The sequence below is a fragment of the Sciurus carolinensis genome, chromosome 7, assembly GCF_902686445.1.
Source record: "Sciurus carolinensis chromosome 7, mSciCar1.2, whole genome shotgun sequence".
NCBI lineage: Eukaryota > Metazoa > Chordata > Mammalia > Rodentia > Sciuridae > Sciurus > Sciurus carolinensis.
In genome coordinates this window covers 33881505-33905997 of record NC_062219.1, presented here as the reverse complement: position 1 = coordinate 33905997, position 24493 = coordinate 33881505, and the positions used below count along the sequence as shown (strand labels likewise).

Below are 24493 nucleotides of genomic sequence, written 5' to 3'. Positions count from 1 at the left end.
CGAGGAGGAAAGCTTTTCTCTAGGAGGTGCATTAGGGTTCACAAGAGCGCCCTCTGCTGTCCAAGTGGTGGCTGAAGGGAAGGTGGCTTTCATGCTATCAGAAAAGCCCTTGCCACTAAACAAAATTGATGTTATCTCCTCTTCTAGGCTCTAGAGAGGTCAGAAAAGGAAGAGCAAAGAATTAACAATACATCAGAACAGACAGCAGTGACCTATTGAAATAAAGGAAAGGTTACACAAGAAAGAACAGCATAAAATGAAAGAGAAGATGAGAAATTTGAAGATTCTGCAGCAGTATCTGGAGGTATGTCTGAACACAAGCTTTTCCACCTTGCTTGAAAATCTTTTATGTAACGGTAACCTACCCCAGCTAAAACTCCATTTATTGCGGAAGCTTTATCACAAACTAAGCACAACCTACCTAACACTATTGCACATGCCCTTGAGGTACTTCCTAGGTCTTCCTGTACAGAATGGCCTCTTCAATGGCTCCTACACCTGAGATTCTTCTTCCCATACCAGAGCATGTGTGACCCATCCCTCCTCATCTCCAAAGCCCTTCCCTATGCATTCAAGCCTTTCAGGTTTTGCCACTTCTCTGAGGCCCACTAACAGGCCATATTTTGTGTAAGGCCTTCTTCATCCAGCTCCTCTGATCACTTCCCCTCTGCACATGATTTTGTGCAACACTCTTGACAGCAAAAATTCTCTCAGGCATGCTAAGTAGTCTATGCAATGAAAAAATTGTCCTTTTTTTGTTTGGCAATAAGAAACAGGAAAAGGAAAAATTTTAAATAAGACAAACCCAGAAATGAAAACTCAGGGAGCAATGTGAAAATCATTGGTCCCTGAAAAATTATTAAAGCAAATTTAACTTTCACATTTTTGTTCCTTAAACAATGGTTCCTACTCTGCCTGAGGGAACAACAAGAAAGCTGGGTACTGTCCTTAGATTCTTGGAATGTCACTAAAAAGTGTCACGATGAAGTGTCCTCATGTCAGAAGTATAAGACAATTCTTAATAAATCCCACTCTTCAGATAACTTTTAAAAATATATAAATAAATGCATGAGATTAGTGAGACATCACTTCAGACAATGAACAAAGAGGGATGAGGAGGGGAAGATGGATAAGTGCTGGCAATATTCAGGAAATAAAAAAGCTTCCAGACTAATTCAGTTCAATCATAATCCCAATGATGACACCATCTCTAGGGGTAAGGGCTGGGTAGAAAGGGAGTTCTTCCCAATAAAAGACCACTGGGGAATTTAAGTGTCATGCATTTAATTATTCAATAAAATACCTTCAAAAGTACTGTGTAGGTGATCTCTCTTAGATTCATGAAAATACTTTATACATGTTGTCATAATTCTCATAATACATAAGAGGATATTACAATCAACTTCTTTATCCATTAAAGACTAAAGGACTTAGTTTCCAATTTTTTTGTTCTATTCTCAAAATCATTCACTTCAAACCAAAACCATTTTGAACATTTAGTCCATCTATTTTTCTTTAAGGAACTATCGTTGCCTATAAAAATCTATAAAACCCACATATGGGAGTCTGGAAAATTTAGCTAAATTATATACTTGCACATAATCTTTGATTTTGCACTTCAATAAGGAATACGATTCAAAGATAAACAAGGAACCCTACAAAATCAATAGCAAAAAGAAGATCCAGATACGAGTACTGAAATTAAAAAGGTATTCTGGGGGAACAGGGGATGGGAGGAGGGGTCAACAGGGGAGGTCCTGGGGAGTGATAATGGCCAAATTATATTGTTATATTGTGTGCATGCATGAATATGTAATGAATCACATCATTATGTACAACTATAATGCACCAATTAAACACTAGGAAAAAAGGAATTCTGTTAAAGTGAAAACACTTTAGACTCAACTGCTCACATACTTTGAATTAATAGCTATGGTATGTTATTTTAGGAAAACATATATGCATGTATTTAACGTATGTAGTCAAAAATGTTTCTGGGGTGAATAAATGAATGTAGTTAGAACAATCTATATGCATGGCAAATAAGATATATTTTCTCACATGTGTTGGAGAGGAAAAGAATAGAAAAAAGCTTCAACTTCAAGTGCAAATAAGCTATCCAGGAGTTTTTCCTGATTTAAATTTCACACAACTTCACTTTACTACAACATCTACAAGATATTTTATATTGTGACATTTCTTTTTTTTTTTTTTTTTTTTTTGTGGTACTGGGGATCGAACTCAGGGCCTTGTGCTTGTGAGACAAGCACTTTACCAGCTGAGCTATCTCCCCAGCCCTATTGTGACCTTTCTAAAACATGAGATCCAGAAAAATAATGTTAAACATCTTCACCAAAATCCCAGTTTCCTACTGTAGAAGTCCAAATACATCACTCTAAATTGGATCAAATGATGCCATCTGACTTGCTTCTGGAAGAGAGATGTTTACAAATATATAATATTTCAAAGCATGTGATATTAAAATCCTTATTATACACATACTATCTAACTGGTTTTGGATCTCAAGCCAAACTTTAAAGTGAGTGAATGTGTTTATGTGTGTGTGTGTGTGTGTGTGTGTGTGTACACTCCACTTGCTTTGGGTTTATGGCATTATGTTTCTCATTTGCAGTGGTCTGGAAATTATTTCATTTCAACTGGACCTCAAAGTCCTTGAGGCAATTTTCATGTAGTTTCCCTCCTCTCCTACCCCACTGTGCATCTAATGATTACTCTCTACTGATTAACAAAATCTACTTTACAGAAAGGAAATATTTTATTACTGATCTCTTCTCTCATTCACACCCCCATAAGGATAATCCATTTCTTATCCAGTGCCAGAAGGATTTCCGTCTGACACACATGAAATTACATCAAGACTCACCTTAAAAATCTCCAATGGCTTCCCATCATTCCTATAACATAATTCTAAACTATTAATATGGGTTTTAAGACCCTGATACGCTGTGTAAGTCTGACCTCTTTGACCTTTTCCTTCCTTTGTGCTTGGCTTTATTCACTAGCATCTTGTCATTTGGTCTTTCAATTCTTTAAACAAGTTCCTGCCTTAGGGTGTTACACATGCTCTTCCTTACACATGGAAAAGTTTTGGCATGTCCACCTCCTTGTCATCATCAAAGTCTCAACTCAATTAATGTCCCCCTGACCACAATGGTAAAGCAGCTTCCTGATCCCCTTCTAACACAACGCTGTATTTTACCTTCTTAACAGTTACTTCTCAGTACCTGGAATTCTCTTAACTAATGTACATGATATCTGTTGTCCATCTCCTCTACTAGACTCTGAGCTTCCCAGGCTGACCAGATGGCTAAGCAAAACCAATATAATTAAAAGAATAAGAATATAAAAGGGCTAGAAACCAACTTCCTCCTAAACACCAGGCATTTCATATATACAGGAGAGACATAAGACAGGCTGCTACGGTGCAGTCTTTTTTCCATTAAAAGTCTTAAAAGTAAAAATTCAGGTTTCCATATATGATTAGTAAACTAGTAACCTAAAAGCACATATAATGTTATTTTAACAGAACCACAGTGTGCATAGGAGTTGTACAGTGCATTTTCACATGAAATTATAGTTTCCCACTGTCAGCCACATACATCTAACCTTGGGATCATTTATCAACTAAACTGATTGGCATTTCTGTATTTCAAATTTTGAATTTTCAAGTAAAGTGTGTATGCACCTGCCCAATGATCCTATGCTTCTAAACATGGGGAATCAGTTTTAACCAAAAACTTATTTGACAAAAATTAAGGTTGATACATAAGAAAAAAGGAATATCTATGGATATGGACAGAATAAATGGAAAGGGGCAAAAAGCAAGAGTAGATCCAAGGATGCAAGGTGAACACCTTGTCCGCCTCCTGAGCTTTATCTTCAACTGTCCGTGTTGCTGCCATCAGGTACTTCTCCTTCATGGACAAAATATCCTTGCAAAGATGGTCTCCTTTTCTCTATTGTTTTAAACAGTAGACACAATCAACAAATAAGACACATACATCACACCTATAGCAACACAAACATAAAACAACCGTGTGCATCAGTGAAACAAGCCAGATGAAGGGGCACATAAGGAAGGCTAGAACCTTAGCATGTCATCAGACATTTTCTCCAGAGAACTCTAGAGAAGACTGCTAAAACTGATATTACCTTCGGGAACTCTGAACAAGAATTTAAGTGGTATCCAACTTTATAGGACCCTATCATACATAATGTTTAAATTTTGATATTTTCCAAAATTTTGTTCTTCAGTTCAGTAATTATTTTTGCCAATCTGTTTTTAAAGTACTATTTTCCTTTCAATGTCACAAACTTTGACACTTAAAGCAATGAACAGCTTGGCTTTTTAAGGAAAGGTGAATAAAAACAGCATTAGAATATCTAAATTAAATGTCTACAAGTTGACAACATTCAAGACACACTAGACACTTTCTGAAAGGAGAAAGATGAAATTACATATAACATCCTTGTACAATTTTTAAAACTGCAGAATACAGTATGATCACTGTCTCAAATATGATGAGCCCATGGAAGTTCCTGGTCAACCACAGGAGGGATCTGGGAGCATCAAAGAAAGATACACAGGAATGAAGGGAGAAACATTTGGAGAATGTATTCTTAGTATATTTATATTAGTGGTACAGAAAAGTAAACCATAGAAAGAAAAAAGAATAAGTGTGAAAAGACATTATGGCTGAAAATATTTTTAAATGCTATTTATTCTACATATCATTACTAGGAAATTTGAATATTAAGTTGTATCACATAAAACATTCAACAGAACTCATCTGCCATTAAAGTAAGTTTTAACTCATTATCCTTGTGGCAATGACCTTAAACCATTAAAAATATGACCCATATTCCTTAAATTATTATTTATTTGTTAACTTCCTTATTTCAGAAGCAATAACTAAGCAGCTTATTAAATACAATATTATGCTAGTTTCTATGTTGTCCTGTATAACAATTCATTACTATTAATTTACTTAAATAGTAAAATTACTGAAAATATTTCAAAAGCATTTTGAAACTCATATAATTTTCCTAAGAACTAAGCCAATAAGTATTACATTGTTAATAAATATTTAGTATTTTAAAATTGTTAGCAATTATAAAAAATTAAATGGGAATATTTTGTAATTTCTGACGATCAACATACAAGATTCATATCCTAAATTTTATTGAACAAGTGGATCAAGATACATAGCCAACAAATAGCTAGTGACATACCCCTTGTGTCTGTAGGGACAGAGGTGTGATACGTCGTTTTTCCCATTCATTAGGGCGCGGCTCAGGTGTGGATTCCATAAAATTGCGCTTGAGTTCACTAATGCTAGCCTGATGTTTCAGTATGTCCTCCTGGGCCTTATCCAGGTCCTAGCAATATGTAACGTGACAAAGAAGGGGGGAAACCAAAGGAAAAAACCCAGTAGGACAAAAATAAAAAAACCAAAAAATAAGACAAAGCAAACTTATAATTAAAAAAAGAAAAAAAACACAGTAAAGCAAGAAAAATGCCAAGTCTCAAAAGCCATATAACCACCTATTGATAAACCCTAATGAGTTCATAAAAATTTTAAAATAAAGCCAATGTATATTTTTATGATTAATATTTTAAAGGACTCTAATTTATTGTTTAGAATTTTAAAAATTATAATTTACAATTATTAAAAGGAAGTCATAGAACTGATCACCAAAATGACTAATAATTCTTTCTGTTCTTGAATTTGAATTACAGTCTATGACTTTGTTTCTGCAAATTTATCTTTTTACTACTAAAATTGCATTATATGAACACAGCAAATCAAGTACAAAACAGAGAAAGGTAGATTCAGAAGCACACATGGCCTGAAGGGAAAGCCAGTCCAGAAAAAAAAGGAAAAACCAAAGGTTGACTTATGTCAGGAAATTCCAATAGTGATCTTAATTCTTAAAGAATTAAAAAAAAAAAAACCCTTCCAGTGGTTGATTCTGTTTTGTCTCTCTATAAAATAAGGAGCTTCATTCGGGTCTCATGTCATGCCAAGCACAAACATGGCTCAGCTGCCTCACAAATCAAATGGTCCTTATACAAAGATGCAAGAAAAACTACCAGATCAATTTTCATCAGAGTAGGCCCTGATTAATGAAAAGACTGGCTCTGGTAAATAGTACCTGTGGTAATTCTTGTTCAGGAAATGGTTGTAACTGAATTTAAATGTTTTTATACATTTCAAAAATCACAGGGCTGCCTGCAGATTATAGCTTTCATCCCACTCCCAAAGGAACAGGTCATGCATCTGATAAAATTAGATAATCCATATTCATGCACAAGCATAGTAGCTCATCTATGAGCTTTTATAGCCATTTACAAAAACTCATAAAAGTCTAAAAATCTTTGCATGGCAAGGGAAAATGACTGTGGCTTGAGATCAGGCACATTTCTTGTGTTTGTTCAAAGCAATGTTACTTATTACACTTTACAGCATTTTAGTAAGTTAAGAAAAAAAATACATTTCCAATAGTTATCAAAGCTGCCAGAAGCAACCAGATTAGTTAGATTACTGAGAAATGCAGTTCTCCATTGAATTCACCGCCACTTACTACCTACCAAAAAAATCGGTTCTCATGTGACACGGGGAACATAATTTACATTCCTAATTGGTTAGTCAGGTTTTTTCTTTGTCTCTCTTTTCTATCATGTGCTCTTTCTAAATCAAACAATTCAATTAGTATATTCTCAAACAGATAACTTTAAGTGGACCACATTACTAATTGCATGGACTTTAAAATATATATATATATGGGCATAGATCAACAGTCAAATGATTTAAAGTCCGATCAATAAATACCTGTTCTGCCTAATATACATTAAATGTGGAACCATGTTACTTCAGATTCTATGCCCTAGAGATAATTCATTAGGAAATAGGCTTATTTGTAACAATTTCAAGACTAAAAATAAACTTCACTCATTTTTAGTAAATGAAGTAAACAGAACATTTTGTTTTCCCCAGTTGTCACTTTGAGAACTTCTAGTAGATCTAGTTCTATCTTAGCCACATTAAAAGAACCAAGTTGGACTGGTAACATGCGCTCCCAGGTTGAACTTCCCCCATGCAGTTCATGCACTGTGCTTGAAGAACACTGCCAGCCAGCCTGTGCGTGACCTCCCGTCCACAGCAGCCTGGCAGCCATTAGGACAGTTGTTTTCTTAGATTATACAAACCTCCAACATTAAATTGCTATGTCTGACATAAATATTATCCCCTTCTACTCTCAAGGAATTTTTCTGTGAAATTAAATCACACACAGGGGAGGGAAGGCAAATAAATGTAAGTGTACCGATCAGCAAGCACCAGAAACTACCCAGAATTTGAAAGCTCTAAGACTTTAAAACACAAGAGGAATAAAAACCTTAAGAACTTAACACCTCAATGAACAAAACTAAAATAAGCCCTGAAAATGCAGTCCAATACCACCCCAACAGTAATAATGACAGGCAGCAGCCACCGATATTTAATGTCAGGGAAAAAACAGCCACCTCCTCCAGCTGCGGTTCCTCTTCTTCCATCTTCGCCTGGAAGGGTACGTAGCAAGCATCCAGAAAGAAGGGGAATATTAGGGGAAACTCTACCATCAGTGCAGAGAAGCTGTGTTCAAACTTAAATGGTGAAGCAGCATTACCAACCTTCATTGTGTGGCCCTCAAGATGCAGAATATTAAGTCACTCTGGTCTTTCTTCACCTACAGTGCTGTACAAATGATGGAAATGATCCTTTGCAAAGTGGAATGGAGAATGGAAGCTTCACTCTTTCTCCGTCCCTAGATTATGCTCTGCTTTTGAATATCTTTTTACTCAGGAATGAAAATATCAGAGTGCAAATATGGCATAATTCAATCTGCTATGCTCTGAATCCACTAGTGAAGAGACAGGTATAATGACATAAAGCTTGTCTTTAGCTTTGTGTTGGTTATAAATTTCACATCATAATACTTTGTCCATTCACTAGTTTTCAGATATGGATTTCTTTTGTTGGGGGCAAATTGGTTTATTTAGCTACTTTCAAATTAAAATGGTAGGTATTTAAAAATATTCTTGGAAATATAATCACTCTTATGTAAAATTCTTTAATCAAGAATGCTTTTTCAGCTGGACACAGTGGCACGTGCCTGCAACCCCAGCGACTTGGGAAGCTGAGGCAGGAGAAACCTGAGTTCAAAGCCAGCCTCAGCAATCTATCAAGGCCCTAATCAACTTAGTGAGACCCTGTCTCAAAATAAAACACAAAAAGGGCTGGAGATGTGGCTCAGTGGTAAAGCACCCCTGGGTTCAATCCCTGGTACCAAAGAATAATAATTTAAAAAAAACAAGAATAAAAATAAAAGTATTGGGGGTATGGCTTAGTGGTTAAGCACCCCTGGATTCAATCCCTCTTCCCCTCAAAAAAACTTTTCATAGTTGGGCATTTCTCAACATCTAATAACCCCCCAAAATAATAATAATAAATCTGGAAGTTTAACATATATACTGAGTGAATTTTAACACCAGGAAAAGAATGGCAAAAAAAGAAAAATATTGATTCTGATATTAAAGGATAATAATCTTTACAGGTTAATTCATACCTATATTCTTTTCCTTCTTTGCTGGAATGATGATGTCAAAATGCTCACTTTTGTTTTTGGTAACCACTCAGTGTTTTTGAGGGGTAAGCAGGGAGCTCAGAGTCTTTTTATCAGAAGTGAAAAATAAGACATAGCCATTCAACAATCTGTTAAAGAATTATCTTCCAATCCCTTGGTTAACACTTAAATCTCTAAAATGCTATCTTTGGTATTTCTCAAGGTAAATTTAAAACTGTGGTTTCTCCTACCACTCATACTCATTGCATTTCTTCACATTTCTCTTTAGGTTTGTTCTGAACTCTGTGGTTTACTCCATGTGTTGACGGTATGTACACACAGGATACGAGACACCAACTCACCAAACCATATTTAGCAAAGTAAGTAAAAAACTCTGCACATGTTAACACTGACTGACTCACGAGTGCAAAGGTAAAAAAAATGCTTGGAAAAAAAAAGTTGTCTTATATAGGGGTAAAAATCCTCAAACCAGACACCTAATTTTAAACAAAAGATTAGTAAGAAGGCTAACCTCAGTATTACATGTCTAAACTCTCAAAAAGCCATGCTTCATTTTTCACACACATCTGTTAAAAGTAACAGAAAAATATCTTCCTTATAAAATAACTGACCATTGACTCTTTTAACGAAATTACATGATTTGGGATTGTGAGAAAAAAATCCTAGTTATAATTCATCTGTCTAGTCCTCAAATGCTATAATAAAAGGAGACAGGAGTTTCCGAGATTAGACATAACAAATGTGAGGGGTCAGGTTATACTGATATAGCATCACAAAAGCAAAACAAGCTTGGTTTTGAACAAGAGAAGTAACAATTCTAAGGAGTTCTATTAGTAAATGTCAATTAGAGTTATGTCCACTCCATTCTAAGTTCTACTTTAAAATGAAACGTTCCCATCTTAAAGGAACAGCATTAACATTTGTATGCAAAACAGACACACAGAGAGAGATTAAGGACAATACAATTTTCCCTGTCCCCCACTGCTTTTGTTAAAAATCTAGTATGATCTAGATATTTACAAAATTATCCTATTACTTTGCTCTCAACTTAAAATGTGTGGGAGCTGGTCAAACAATATCAAAGCAGGAGAAGTGCCTACGCTTATCACTCATGCACTAAAACGTTGTATGTATGAAAATGTGCGGGTGGTATTATTTGAGGGTAATTTGAAATTTATGCACATGTTTACACTCTATATTAGGAGGGGTATAAGATGAAGTGTGGTTTGGCTGACTTCACAAATGAAGCTTATGGAGAAGTATCAGCAACTGCTTCCTCTTCCTCTATTTTGTCATTCAAATCACAGTCATAAGAAGCATTCAAGGAGGTAGCTTTGGCCTCCAGATAGCAGAGGGCTAGAGCCAGAGGAAGCGAAAAGGTGAGAGAAAAAGGAACAGACTGAGAAGCAGAAAGAAGTAGCCCAAAGATGAGGATAAGGGATGGAATGAATGAAGGGGAGGTGATAGGGACATAGTGCTGAACATCAGGAGGGAGGAAGGAGACCCAGAGCTTAGGGAGGCTGGGGAAAGCAAGATACCCATCCTCATCAAGAAGGGAAGGGAAACCAGAGGGAAAACATTTGGAGAAGCTGAAGGAAAAGTAACCAAACTCAGAATCCTTGTGGTCACCTGCTTTAAGAGTCTTCTCAGGCAATGGAGAAGGACAATCAGCCTGAGCAGGGACTACAACAGGATCCAGGATAGAATCCAGCGTGGCAACCTCAGGGTCCCCATGCTCTGATGTTTCACCTGTGGAAAGGAGCTCTAAACTGTCTAGTGTGACCTGGTCAGCCTCCCCAAAAGGGTCTTCCTCAGAAATGTCTGAAAGCAAGTCCACTTCAGGGACTGGCAGCAGGTTTGGGGAAAAAGATGAGATACAACGGATGAGAGGTGAAGGTGGGCACATGCAAGTGGTCTATTTTCAAAAACAAACCCAAAATTGAATAGGAAATTTCACAACATATACATTCAAAGGAAAAATGAATGCAAGAGGGAAAGAGGAAAAAAAGAAGAAATGGATAATTAGTGAAAACTTTACTCTCGAGTAGGTGTTATATTAACAAAGTATAGTTAGAAGATGAATTAAACGATCCATTTTTTAAGAGGAAAACTGGACTACTTTTATCACATAAAACTTATAGGTATCAACTGATTTAATTATTATTTTCACACTGCTTGCAAATAAATTCTATGAAACTCAATTCTGATTGCTCAAAGACATTCAAAGAATTAGAAGAAAAAAAAAAACAAAAAAGTCAGTATAACCAGTCATTTGCTGAAGACGAGATTTCCTGAAATTTAAAAGAACTTTTCCTTGTCTTTACAACACACAAGGAAAAATTTTTAAAAACTAGATAAGTCAAATTATTTAATAAATGGAACATAAACTTGCTGAAATGTTAGGCTCTTCTGTTTCACATGTAAGTCGTCACTCTCCTAAGTACCTCCTTGGCATAATTGTTTAAAAAATTCTGACCACTTCCCAGCAGTTGAAAGTTATCTTATGGGACACAATTTCTGATATTTTTAACAAAAGAATTTTTCAAGATGATAGTCACAAAATCTTTAATAATGGAATGCAAATGATTTGAGTCACCTGCTACATGAAGTACTTGACCTCCATTCTGGGCATTAGAGGTTATTGGGGTAGGGATTATTAAGGCACTTACAGATTATAATTGAAAAATAAAGATCACTTTGTGCATGTCTAGAAATTCAAGCCAACAGAATTAAATTAATCAAGACAGAGGCTATACTTTAAAATTACTTGGAACAAACCAAATATAAGTTTCAAATCATCATAGCTTCTATAACATGGTGATTCAATTAAGATTATTATAAAGACAAAAAGACCAGTGAATTACTTACTTCATTAATATAATTTGCACTGCAATATTTTGCTTTCAACAACCACCAAAACATGGTTAGAAATCATAGTTACAATTATCAAGAGCATACACATATTTGAAACTAGGAAATTACAATATAATTTTTAAATATTTGATATCTAAAAATGAACCAGATAGCCTCTGATCCACATACATATTTAAAACCATGCATTTTACTAATTTTCCATACCTTTCCTTCAATGAGTTGCAAATGTGGGGCTTTAGATGGGCTTCTGACATCCCTCCGGCTGTCCCCATCTTGTACCATGGCAGTGCTGACAACTCCAGGGCCATATGCTGAAACCCCCCCAACGGGGCCAGGAAAATCCTTTGTAAGACTTTGGTCCACAACACCAATGGGAGCTGGTAAAAAAAGATAATTTTGAATTACTATAGAATATATAAATGGTAAAGCTTTACAAAACATCTTTCCCTCAAACAGATAAACGGGCAGCATACACACAACTAACAGAAATAAGAATACTGCTTGATCTCTGAAAATATCAGAATATAAAATAAACTCATTTTTAGACTTTTACCAAAATCCAACAGTATTTTAATTTTACCCCACTGAACCACACAAGGGTCTCCTCAGATTTTTGAAGGATATGCGCCAACTATGGAATTGGCCAGTAGGAGGAGCTCTAAGACCAGCTGAACTGAACCCGAGTCAAAGCAAAATATCAAAATAAAAAAATGTAACCCAAACTTTAATTCTCTGGGATTTCTTTGGTCTTGCCTAGGTTTATTTCTGAATCCTCCTATTATAATGAATAATTATCTAATTATTAAAATTATTTGATACAATAAGTTTTAAGATTTTCACAAAGTAATCTTTACTTTGAGCATCAAAAGACAGTAAATGTTAAGAATTTAAATTCTGTTCATTTTAAATATTTATCATTATCCTAACACCCCTCTCCTGAATGTTTCAACCTAATCTATAACAAATCTAATACACAGATAAAACCACCACTGCCCCAGCAAACCCGGCCTCTATGTGTCCTCCTTCAACGTTCCCAAAGAGAGGCAGAAACATGTATTACGTTCAAAGTTTTTGTCATCTTGCAGATCAACCCAAGATAGCCTCAAACTTCAACAAGGCAAAATGGGTAGCCGGTGGGCTGGGGCTGAGGCTGTGGCTCAGTGGTAGAGCACTTGCCTGGCATGTGTGAGGCACTGGATTTGATTCTCAGCACCACATAAAAATAAATGAAAAAAATAAAGGTCTATCAACATCTAAAAACTATTTTTTAAAAAAAATGAGTAGCTGGTGACAATCTCTATCTGTAGCTTCCTCCCAAACATGGACTTCCCATTAGATTCTTTCACCTGTATAAAAAGTGCTTTACTGACACCATGTGGTTTGCTCTAGTTTCCTGTTCTAAGGGAAGCCCAACACACACAAAATCCCCTGAGGCTGCAGGCCCTTGAAGAACAGGTCTGTGAGTGCTAGACCACATTGAACTTGGAAGGCATCAAGTACTCGGAATCTAGATATCACAATCTACATCCCCACCACCTGCTCACCTGCTCTGCCTAAAACTTGCGTCTTTCTCAGTCCTTCCTCTTTCATCAAATGCTACTCCCATCTGCTCAAGTCAGGAACCTAGAAGACTTCTAGGACTCTTCTTTTATTCCTTAACACCAGCAGGTTCAACAGGGTCCTTGGACATATTTCTAAATATTTCTATTTCTATCACCTCACCTTTTAAGACTTTTTTAGTCCATAAGTACTCATAATTTGAAAGTCCACGCCAAATCATTAAACATTAAAACACTCATATTTTACATCACATATGCTTCCAGTGGTTGTTTTTAAACTTTAGACAAGATTTTACTAATTTTCTCTTAGGAAATATATGGCTATGTATAATCTCTTATGATTGATTATGATTTATTTTTTAATTATTATTTTTCTGGTACTGGGTATTAAACTATGGGGCATTTAACCACTGAATCACGTCCCAGCCCTTTTTATTTTTTATTTTGAGACAGGTTCTCACTAAGTTGTTTAGCGCCTCGCTAAACTGCTGAAGCTGTCTTTGAACTTGTGATCCTCCTGACTTGGCTTCTTGAGTAGCCGGGATTACAGATATGGAAACCACACCCAGCTGATTATGATTTCTAAGCACCCAGGAGAGTCAGGAGTTATTGTAAAATGTGAAAATGTGACCTAGAAATGGTGTCAAATGAAATATGAATGAATGTCTTTTAAACCATTTCAGGTTGCAGTTTTCTTTTTGTATTTAGAAGACCAATAATTTTTTCAGGCCTTAAAACACTTTCATAGAACTCAAGAAACTTGCAGGCCCAGGCGCTGAGCCTAACCTGCAAGTGTGGAATGGCTAACTAGACTACTTCCACTCACAATAAGACCACCATCACTCTCACCTGGACTATTGCTAAATGATTCTTTTTTTTGAAAGGTAACATCATGCTCTTCTGTGCTTGTGTGAACATTCATACCCTTCAATGGTTTCTTAGAGCAGGTAGAATAAAATCCACATTCTTTACCATGGCCGGCAAGGACCTGCATGACCAGAACACAGCCCACCTCTCCAGGCACTTACTAACCTCTGATTAGGCTTGCATTCTTTCTGTTTCTGGAATGTATTAAGCTCTCCCTCACCTTATAAACTTCAGTCCTGACACTTCTACTACCTGGAATGGTTTACCATCTCCCACTTTTCTCATGGCTGCCTCTCTCTCATCCTTCAAATTTCAAGTGAATTGGTTCTTCCTCCAAAAGACATTCTTTCCCCGGTGACACTATGTACATAGTGCCCCGGCTTATATTTTCCACTTGTAGAAAATCAGTGGTTCCCCCACTAACAAATGCACCTTGGTTGTTAGTGTTCTTACATGAATGATTTGCCTCTTTTTAGGTTCAATTCTCTAATCTCAGAAGAGTCTCACTGTTTTAAAACAACTGTTCTAGGTTGGTTTTCATTTTGTATTTGGTCTTCACATTGATTGTACTTTTCATATAATCACTAGAGGATTTAATTTGCCAAACTTTAAAGTAATGATTATTTATATACCTAAACTATTCTAGCCTACTTTAAAAAGTAAAAGTAAAATGAAAAAAGAAAATACAACACATATCAACAACAACAAAAAAGGTATACTAATAAAGATGGTGGAGAAAATAAAACTCAGTACCAGATTACACTCTAGACCAAAGAGTTCACTGGCTGTCTGGTCATGTACTGGCATGAAAAGCCTCCTATTTTTCAAGATAACACAATAATCCTTTTGACGACTTGCCCATCTGATGAATTACAGTGTCCAAAACACAAAGGGAAAAATAATGGATTACTGTGCCACGTTTGTAGCTTTTACTTGTAAAAATCATTGTTTTCAGATACAGACTCTTAGAACCCTCTGCACTAACTTCCCAAACAGATGGTGAGTTTCCCTGAGCATGATGTATATACCGCAAAGAAAACGTACTGGTTTATTGCTCTTTTTAAAGTCTAATACTTACAATATAAAAGTTACAGAGCCTCACAATTTAAAACAAAGGCTGAAGACAGTGTTCTGGGGAGAGCAATGATTTCTCTCAGGGCATTAAACAACAGTGATTGCATTTATTCAGCACTTGTATAAATTCTCTGTGGCAAGGGGCAAGATATGAGAGATGGGCTGGCACATTTTTCAGATTTACTTGGAAAAGTACTCAGCTGTTGATTAATAATTCACTGAATTTAAATCACTATATTTGGAAATGTGGACACTCATTTGAAGTACAGTCATGGTTCCCTTGCACATTTTTGTGAGGCCTCATAAGATTTTATGAAGACTCTCTAAACTCAGGATTAGTAACTATATAAAAAATGCCCACCAACAAATCCTGGGAAATATTTCCATGTGTCTACCTCTATTTGTTTCCCAAATTATTTTCTAGGAAAAGTAATCAAGACCAGTGGGTATCAACCCTTCACACTAAAGAGCATTTTTATCTGTTTGCATGTCTGGTTGATCTGTTTTACCTAATTATTTAAAATACAAATTGTTCAAATTCATACTTTAAAAAAATTTAAACTTCAACAATAAAACCCCTTTTTTTGCTAATGAACAGTAGCATAATAAAGTTTTCAAATTGCACATTACTATCAAATATAAATGAAAATGTTGGGAAACTATTTCTAGTAGAAAACTGACCATACCAATTTCTATTACGTAGAAAGAGAAAAAAAAAAAGTCCTTCATAAAGCATTCTAGTAGAAACTTAATGTTAGCTTTTTATAGGAAATCTACTATTAATTCCACAATGACCAGGTAATAAGATAGATCTATCTATAGCTGGGCATGGAGACACACACCTGTAATCCCAGCAGCTTGGGGAGGCTGAGGCAGGAGGATTGAGAGTTTATAACCAGTCTCAGCAATTTAGCAAGGACCCAAGTGACTCAGCAAGACCCTGTTCTCTACATATTTAAAGGGGGCGGGCAGTAGTGGGGGGCTGGGGATATGGTTAACCCAGTGGTTAAGTACTGCCAGGGTTCAATCCCAGGTAAGGAGGGCAGGAGGGTAAGGATGGATGGATGGATGGATGGATAGATAGAGCTCTTTAAAAACAACATCAACTTATTCCCACATATAATTTACATAAATAAACCATAATATGTAGCTTATTAGAAAGCCAGTAGGAAAACATACTTGTAATTATACATACCTCCTCTGAGATTAAAGAACAAATGCAATGAACACATTATATTTCCTTTGTTTTTGGTAAAATACTATATTAAAAACTAATCCTTTGAAGATGTGAACAGTTTCTCATACCCTGGAAAGTTTGGTAAGCTTCAGTGAGAGTAATCCATCATTAGATGGTGCTACAAATGTTTTATGTTTAAATGCTTTCTGTTTCATTTAAATGGAGGTTCATATGCTAACATACAAAAAAACCTTAGAATTACATTTCATTATTAATAAATTTAAGAAATTAAACCACATAAAACATCACATTCAAGTCAATAAAGACATGTTCATCCAACATCTAATGAACACAAATAAGTACTCTTAAAGAAACATTTGAGTGCATTAACAATACGATGTATGTTCAGAACGATAACTTCAAAACACTACAACGCTCTTTTATTCTAAGTATAAGACCATTTTATTTACTGGAAAAAAAAATGGCTATCCTTCTAGGATATTTCTGATGATCTTATTAACTAGTTCAACATTTTCCGACCACACTGGATTAGAGTAAAAAGAATGAAATCCAAAATTATCATAAAAGTGTTTACCTCCATCTAGACTCCTGGAGACCCGTTTACTAGAGGTACGCTCAAAGTGTGGTGCCGGCCTGTCTATGAGGGTGCTTGCCTGGCGGGTCTGCGCTTGAGTACGGCCACTGTAGCGGAATTTGGACCCCAAGGTCAGGAACTTGGCCTTTGGTGGCTGCTCTGGAGACACAAGTCTACAGGGGAAAAACGGGGAGTAAAACTAAACTTTATGAATTTTTAAAAAAACTTTAAAAATTATGTATTTTAATCTTTTTAAGTATGATTCAAAAACAATGCCACCTTTTAATAAAAAGAAAAATTATTTATGAACGCTCCTACATATGTAGCTTTACCATAGTGATAAAGTCATACTCATGAAAACAAAATATTCATAAAAAATATTTTTTTCAACCTGAGCAAAAGAACAGCTGTTCTCAGTGTATATCAAGGGTTATTTATTTGTGTTAGATTAAATCACTTATATAAACACATATGTCTGAATTCTTGCTCCTAGCTATAAGTGCCAAGTAGCAATCCATTAACATTAGTAATTCTTAATATTTATGCCTATTTTTCCTGGGAAAAAAACAACTAACCCGAGAATCTGTTCATCAAATGATTCTTTCCCATGAAGAACAGAACACACAGTGGATCTGTAGAGATGACTAACATCATTTACTGCCAACACAATTCTACTGTGTAAGCCCTGGGTTCATAATGAATTAAGTCAAACTTTTTTCACGTCAAATTCTTCCAGACTTGTACGTGTTTTCAGTCAATAAGCCAATCTTTTCTGGAATACAACTGAAATTATCTTATTTTCATTGTTTGATCAAGAGTTGATAAAATATCTTAACAAAAAGATCTCAGAGTTCTTACACAATTTATTAAATATGATGCTAGCTAACAATTCAAGAATATGGAGAACTCTACCAAAACTTTCCCTTTCATTTTCTAAGGAAACGTGATTTCTTAATAAAGATTTTTTAAATCATTTCAAGTGTTTGTAGACCTTCAATTTTTTTTTTTTTTTTTTTTTGCTTAATTTGCAATGAAGAGATCCAAGTCAAGGTAAGCTATATATAATAAATATGAAAGGCAATCCCATATTAACTCAAGATTCTGAAAACATTATTCACCCAGAAAAACAGTATGTAGAATTAAATTGATAAATTTCTGAATTTTTCTTGGTTTGAATCTGTTCATGTAGGAAACAGAAGTGTACCTCAAATTGTACTTTGGAAAAAGGTGCATATTCTTAAAACAGACTGCCAGAATAGTAGAAATTTGGACCAAAAAAGAACCCCCTAGTCATGCTCTAAGTCCCAGCATGCTGGGTATAATGGTGCACACCTGTAACCCCAGCAGCTCTGGAGGCTGAGGCAGGAGGATCACAAGTTCAAAGTCAGCCTCAGCCAAAGCGAGGTGCTAAGCAACTCAGTGAGACCCTGTCTCTAAATAAAATACAGAACAGGGCTGGGGATGTGGTTCTGTGATTGTCAAGTGCCCCAGTTCAATCCCCAGTAACCCGACCCCAGGAAAGAAAAAAGGAAAAAAAAGTCCCAGCACGCTGATCAGCTGATCATAAGTAACAAACAACTAGGATGAGAAATGTGGCCATTTACCTTGCACTGTTTCCTGATGGGTTGAATGGCAGGGATTTCCTATCTAGCAATTCACCTAAGTACAATCTAAGAATTTACCATTAAGAAAACAGTGATCTGCTAATTAAAAAAAAAAAAAAAAGTTGCAGGAAGGAGTCTCTCTGGTAAGCTCATAAGTGCAGCACTGTTTGGGAAATCCTTATACTCCTTAAATCCAGGTTAGCCTAATCACACTTATCTTTATTTCAGTCTATTCATAAAGTATACTATATAGTTACTGATTCATCAACTAGAGGAAAAAAGAGAAATTCTCAAAGAAGAAATGTGCATTGATAACCTAAAAGACAATCTCCAGAACAAAATTTCTAAAACTACAAACAGGTTGTCTGCTTTGGGGAATTATTAAAGTATTTAAAGAATATGTATATAAAAAGGGATATATCTTTTTAAAGGTTTAACCTGTCTCTTCTTTTACAAAATGAACTGAATTTAAAACCATCAAGAAACTAATCAGGCTCAGAAAACATTTTCTTTTTTTTTGTGGTGCTGGGGTTTGAACCCAGGGCCTTGTGCTTGCAAGGCAAGCACTCTAACAACTGAGCTATATTCCCACCCTTCAGAAAATATTTTCTAAAGAAAATTTCCACTGGTGTTTTCCCAACTTTCTAATTATTAGTTTATGTAACTTTTTCACATGGATCTGTGCTAGAACCTGTATACGCTAGATAGTTAATGAATACAAAGGAGGACACCCCCACTCTCACCTTTTACTCATATATGAGGGCATTTGAATGGAAGAATCTGGAAAACTCCAAAGATCATGCCTATGTACCTATCCTGTAGTGTTTTTTTTTTTTTTTTTTTTTTTTTTGGTACTGGGGATTGAACCCAGGGGTGCTTAACCACTGAGCCACATCCCCAGCACTTTTTACTTTTTACTTATCCCTAAGTTGCTGAGGATGGCTTCAAACTTGTGATCCTCCTGCCTCAGCTGCTGATATTACAGGCATGCGCCGCCAGGCCCAGCTTCCCTCTCTCAAGACAGGCTATGGCTATGCTGCCCAGGTTGGTATGAGTTCAAGTGACTCTGCCTAGTAGCTGGGACTATGGGAGGTGCCACTGCACCTGGCTCTTCAGTGCTGTTTCCCAGTGTTGTAGTCACACCATTGAAGGAAACCTTTTGCGTTCTCTTGTGTCAGAAATTTTGGGAAGAAAGTTGGCAATAAGCCATTTACCTTTTGATACACTATAAGAACCACATGGTTTTTGCTTTAATTTGATAAAACATAAAACAGTTAATAAAACAGGCTTTTTAAAATGAAAGTGTTGGTTTTGTTCTTTCCCCTCAAATTTTGAAGATGACCTCTTATTTATATAGGTTGGGTGTTTTAGTAGGGTTTTTTTGGCTACTGCAACTAAAAGACCTGATGAGAACAATTAGAGCAGGAATTTCTTTGGTGCTCGAAGGCTTCAGAAGTCTCAGCCTACAGATGGTCAACACCACTGCTCTGGACCAGAGGTGAGGCAGAACACCAGGATGTAAGGGTACGGAGGAGGAAGGGAACTCAGAGCATGGGACCAAAAAGCACAGACTGCTCCATTCAACAGGGATAATATATACACCCCAAAAGCATGCTCCCAATGATCTACCTTCTCTGCCACACCCTACCTATGATTACCACCAAGTTAATCCACTCAACTGGGTTAATGCACTGAATAAGTTGAGGTTCATAACCCAATCATTTTACCTCTAAACTTTCTTGCACTGTCTAACACATGAGATTTTGGGGGACACCTCATATCTAAACCATAGCACTGGGATATTTATCTACTGAGAATAATTCTATAGAATCACATTACTTTAGTCTTTTTTTAAGGTAATGGTCATATGATTAGTTGCCATTTAAATGTAATTTATCCTGCCATGATAAATTAAACATCATTATTGTTTATCTCTGGATGGAAAATAAAGGAACATTTTTAAAAAGCCACATATAAATTACTAAAGTTAATCATGACTACTGCATAGGTTTCCTCTATGATGCATATGATGGCATTGACGTACTTAAGATTATTCTGGTCCTAGGATGCCAAGTTTAAGAAGCAGTTTAATATCTAGCTAGAAAAAATTCATGCTTATCTCTTGTTCAGATACATATAGAACAACAACAAAAGCAGTGGGGAAAAAAAAGACAGGAAGATATATTCGCTGCAGATATAATTGGGCAGCATGGCACAGCAGATGCACATGTGAGCACTAGGAGCCACAGTACCAACTCCACATGTTACTACCTACATAATCATGAACATCCTTCTTAACTTCTGTTTTTGAATATATAGAGGGAAAATAATAGCACTTGCCCCATAAAATTTGTTGTAAAGATTAAAAGAATTAATCCCCATATAGCACTTAGAATAGTGACAGGCTCTATCAAATGTTCAAGTAATGGTAGCAACCTTATTATTATATCCTCGTTTTACTAATATTAGTCTAGTAGACTATCAATGAATAGAATGATCAGTTTTTTAAACTGCTTCAATCTATAAGCCTTTGTAAATTTCTAAAGAAATATGCACCTTTTGTGATAAACTAAAACAACAAAATTCACTGGCCTATTTTAAAGCATTCTGCAGACACATTATGATTTGCCCTGTGTTAAGATTTTATGAACGTGTATAAATATAAAAATACTTTTATGTACCATTATCTTAAAAGTTTGCAGAAATAAATCAGTCTAGTTTTAGAATGGAGCCTGTGATACATTAGCAAAAAAGTTGGAGGGACTCTGAGGTTTTTGCAAGGCTAATACATCTCAGAAACTCCTGCTAGAACCATTTGAGAGGGAGAGAAGAGCAGAATGAGGAGTGTGTGACTTGGAGTCAAAAAGCTAGGTCCCCACTGTGGTGAGGAACAAATAGCTGCTGCAATATGAAGCAATGGATTCTGTGTCTGATAATATGAATGTTCAGGGAATGTTAGCACTTGTCATTTCTAAAAGGATGATTGCTTTTACTATCATTATTTGATAGGGAAGCCTGCCGCCTGTCCAGCCTAGATCCATGACATAAATGTTATGTACTGGTTTTATAAGAAGCAGGTTTATGGTCTCATGGGAGAAATGTGTTATGACTACCAAGAGAAATCAACTTTTCAAATCTATGCCTTTTGAAGAAATACTCATCTATGATGAGTGTAACTGAGTCAGGGTGATTCAAGGATAGTTTACGACTTATATTTCTCCTCTAACACGGATATGTTAGAATAGTTTTGAAAACAAATCTATTCAACTTAACATCAAGAAAAAGACATTTGTACTAGTTGATAATTTGCTTTTAAAAATATCACACTGTGGTACCAAATTAATAATGATGGCATGAGGGTGGTGGTGATGGTGATAATGATAAACATTATTATACACCTGAAATGGTTCTAGTTTGTTTCACATGTATAATCACATTTAAATTTCAAAACAATTCAATAATTAGATATTACTATTGTTGGCATCTTACCTGAAAGATAAAATTGAAGCACAAAGAGGTTGAGTAACTTACCAGGTACAAAGCTAGAAGGTGGTGGGAATAGTACACAGCAAAAATCTTAAAAATGAAGGGCCAAGATATATAGTTCTATAGACCATCGTAACAGAAAATAGAGGAAATAAAGGTAACCAAACCTACTTGTTAAAAATCTGCTGCTGAAGGAAAGTACAAAAGGAGGTAGGATACAAGACAAAGATGGTTACAGGGAGGTATTTTGATTCTTAATGGAGCAAGACATGAACACGTTCATTGGTCAAGTCAAAGGCACCCGCTAGGAAAGTAACCAATTTACCTGGCGGGATCTTCTTGGGAGGCATGAAATAAGGGTTCAAAGCAGAGGAATAACTATCCTTTTCTTGGGACAGGAAAGGAGGAAAACAATGAATGTCAGGGAAGGGAAATGATGCCTAATTATAAGCAAAAGGGCAGAAGAGAAGGTGCTCATGACCTAAAATTTCTACTCTAAGCACACAACACAAAGGGGAGTACCTGAGGGGAAAGGTAAGTGGACCTAGTGATTCTAGAATAGGAATATTTAGGATATCAAAGGGCATGTAAGGACTGACTGCCTAGGAGCACTGAGGATTCACCTACTCTGAGAAATTACTTATCTGTAATAGCATTAATCCACAGAGGTGTGCCATTGTTTTGTTATAAATAGTTTCTTGTATCACCCTAATTGTTCTACTTAAGATAGCACTTTACAGCACAGGTACTGAAGTGGTGAGGTGGGAACAGAGAATTAATCAAGTACCAGCTTAGGAAAGTGGATATGCAAAAAGGGCAGAGGTTAGAGCACTCCTGACAAAACAGCCTAAGGGACAGACCACAGGGTTAAGGCTGGTTTGGGCAAGAAGTGAAGCCAGGAGAGATCCGATCTGCATCAAACCTAAGATGAGTGACAGTGGGAAGAACGGCAGCACTCAGGGAGCAATAAATATGGCGGTCGTGGAAGGAAAGGGGTGACAGTTACAAAACAAAATTTTGGGCAACTGCAAAGACAGATCACAGCATGGCCTTAGACAACAGAAAAGGACAAGGGAACAGACCCATGTGACAGATGAAACATGGCACCAAGGAAAGAAAAAACCCTAAGGCGGGGGACTGGTGCATCTGCTGTGCTAGCCACTACCACTCCTGATCCATGCAGGCACCAACAGCAATTCCAAGGTGACTTCTTTAAGTTACCTGTAGAAAGTATGATGCTCCACACACACTTTCCATAGCCTTTTTGCTGCCCGATGGTTTGGCAGTTTGAACCCAATGGTGCTCTCAAACTGCTCCAGCTGAAACAAATCCATAAAATAGATTAGCATATCTTCTTAAGCACTGACTAGAAGTTACTGATAAACATGAATTCAGTTGTTTCTGTAGGAATTCTTTATATATAGATTGATAGATCGATCTATCTATATCTATCATATATATCTAACATAATCATAAAAAATGAATTTTTCATAGACTGCAATTCTATTTTCTATGAAAAGCAAGTATTAACTACTCACATAAACCACTATTCTTCACTGTTCACTAAAATGCATTTTATCACCTATTTACTCCTCCACCAACTGATTCAAAAGGAAAAAAATGAGTTCCCATTATGTGCCAGGCATATATTACTTCTTCTTTTCTGTGTAAGACATGGTGGTTGAATCTTTTTAGCTAGAGGAGCATGCATATATAAATTTATCAAGAACCCATGACCATTTTAGAAGAATAAAGAATAGTTCTTATCCTCATGACTTTAGTGGAAAATAATTTATTTAGCTCTTTTTAATAAAAGGAAACACTGACAACTGATTAGATATAACAAGGGTACAGGACATTACTTACCTCTGCTGGCCTAACTTTAATGTAGAAGTTACTGCGCTTATAAGAAATTTTCAGGATCTTCGGCCAAGCAAAACGATTGATTCTCAGTCTATCTTTATAAATGAGAAGCCCATTAGCACACACGCCTAGCTTGATGTCCACACCTTCTGAGTCCTGTCAACCACAATCATGGGACCACAATTAGAACTACAAAAGTTATATAGATCAGAGGGCTCACTAGCCCCCCTCAAACCATGAGCAGGAATGCCAACAGGTTTGTATACAAAATGCTAGTGCAGGTAGTGATGGCAACAGATTGCATATATATTTTAAATATTTTCATCTTTAAGATGTGGGTTTGCTTTGCCAAAGAAATATGACAACATTAACTACAGAACACAGTATTTCTTCAAAAGGCATAATCCAGACATTCTCAAGCTCTGTGAAGAGCTAACAGGAAAGAACAGAAACACAACTGGCTTTAGATATAAAGCCAGATTGCAGATGATAAAGTAGGTTCCCTGGAGACAATTCCAGCCCTCAGGGCAGTCTGTTGGCTTCCCTAAGTATGCTCAGCCATTTGACTTTAGGCAACTTTATGATGCTAGCCAATAGCTGTTAAAATTATGACTACATTTGGCAAAACACCAATCCCTCACAGAAACTTCTCTAGCCTGAGAGCATTCAAATTAAAATTGAAATCTCTGACTTCTTCAAGCAATTTTTCAATATCAAAGTGCTGGCATCCAGTCCTCATTTGGCACTC

General features: G+C 36.2%; 1 protein-coding gene across 16 annotated transcripts in view; it reads right to left on the bottom strand.

The window, feature by feature from the left end:
* Epb41l2 (erythrocyte membrane protein band 4.1 like 2) overlaps positions 1 to 24493 on the bottom strand; it is a 193969-nt gene that overhangs the window by 32489 nt on the left and 136987 nt on the right. For 8 of the 16 annotated variants that reach the window (XM_047557364.1, XM_047557363.1, XM_047557369.1 and 5 more), the window contains exons 9-15: positions 23749 to 23901; positions 23104 to 23201; positions 16793 to 16965; positions 11725 to 11897; positions 7232 to 7294; positions 5254 to 5400; positions 3876 to 3977 (exon numbers count right to left, since the gene is read on the bottom strand). In XM_047557364.1, coding sequence (XP_047413320.1) covers positions 3876 to 3977; positions 5254 to 5400; positions 7232 to 7294; positions 11725 to 11897; positions 16793 to 16965; positions 23104 to 23201; positions 23749 to 23901 — 909 coding nt within the window. The remainder of the gene's footprint in view (positions 1 to 3875; positions 3978 to 5253; positions 5401 to 7231; positions 7295 to 11724; positions 11898 to 16792; positions 16966 to 23103; positions 23202 to 23748; positions 23902 to 24493) is intronic. The other 8 variants (XM_047557372.1, XM_047557373.1, XM_047557375.1 and 5 more) reach the window with 2 other exon arrangements.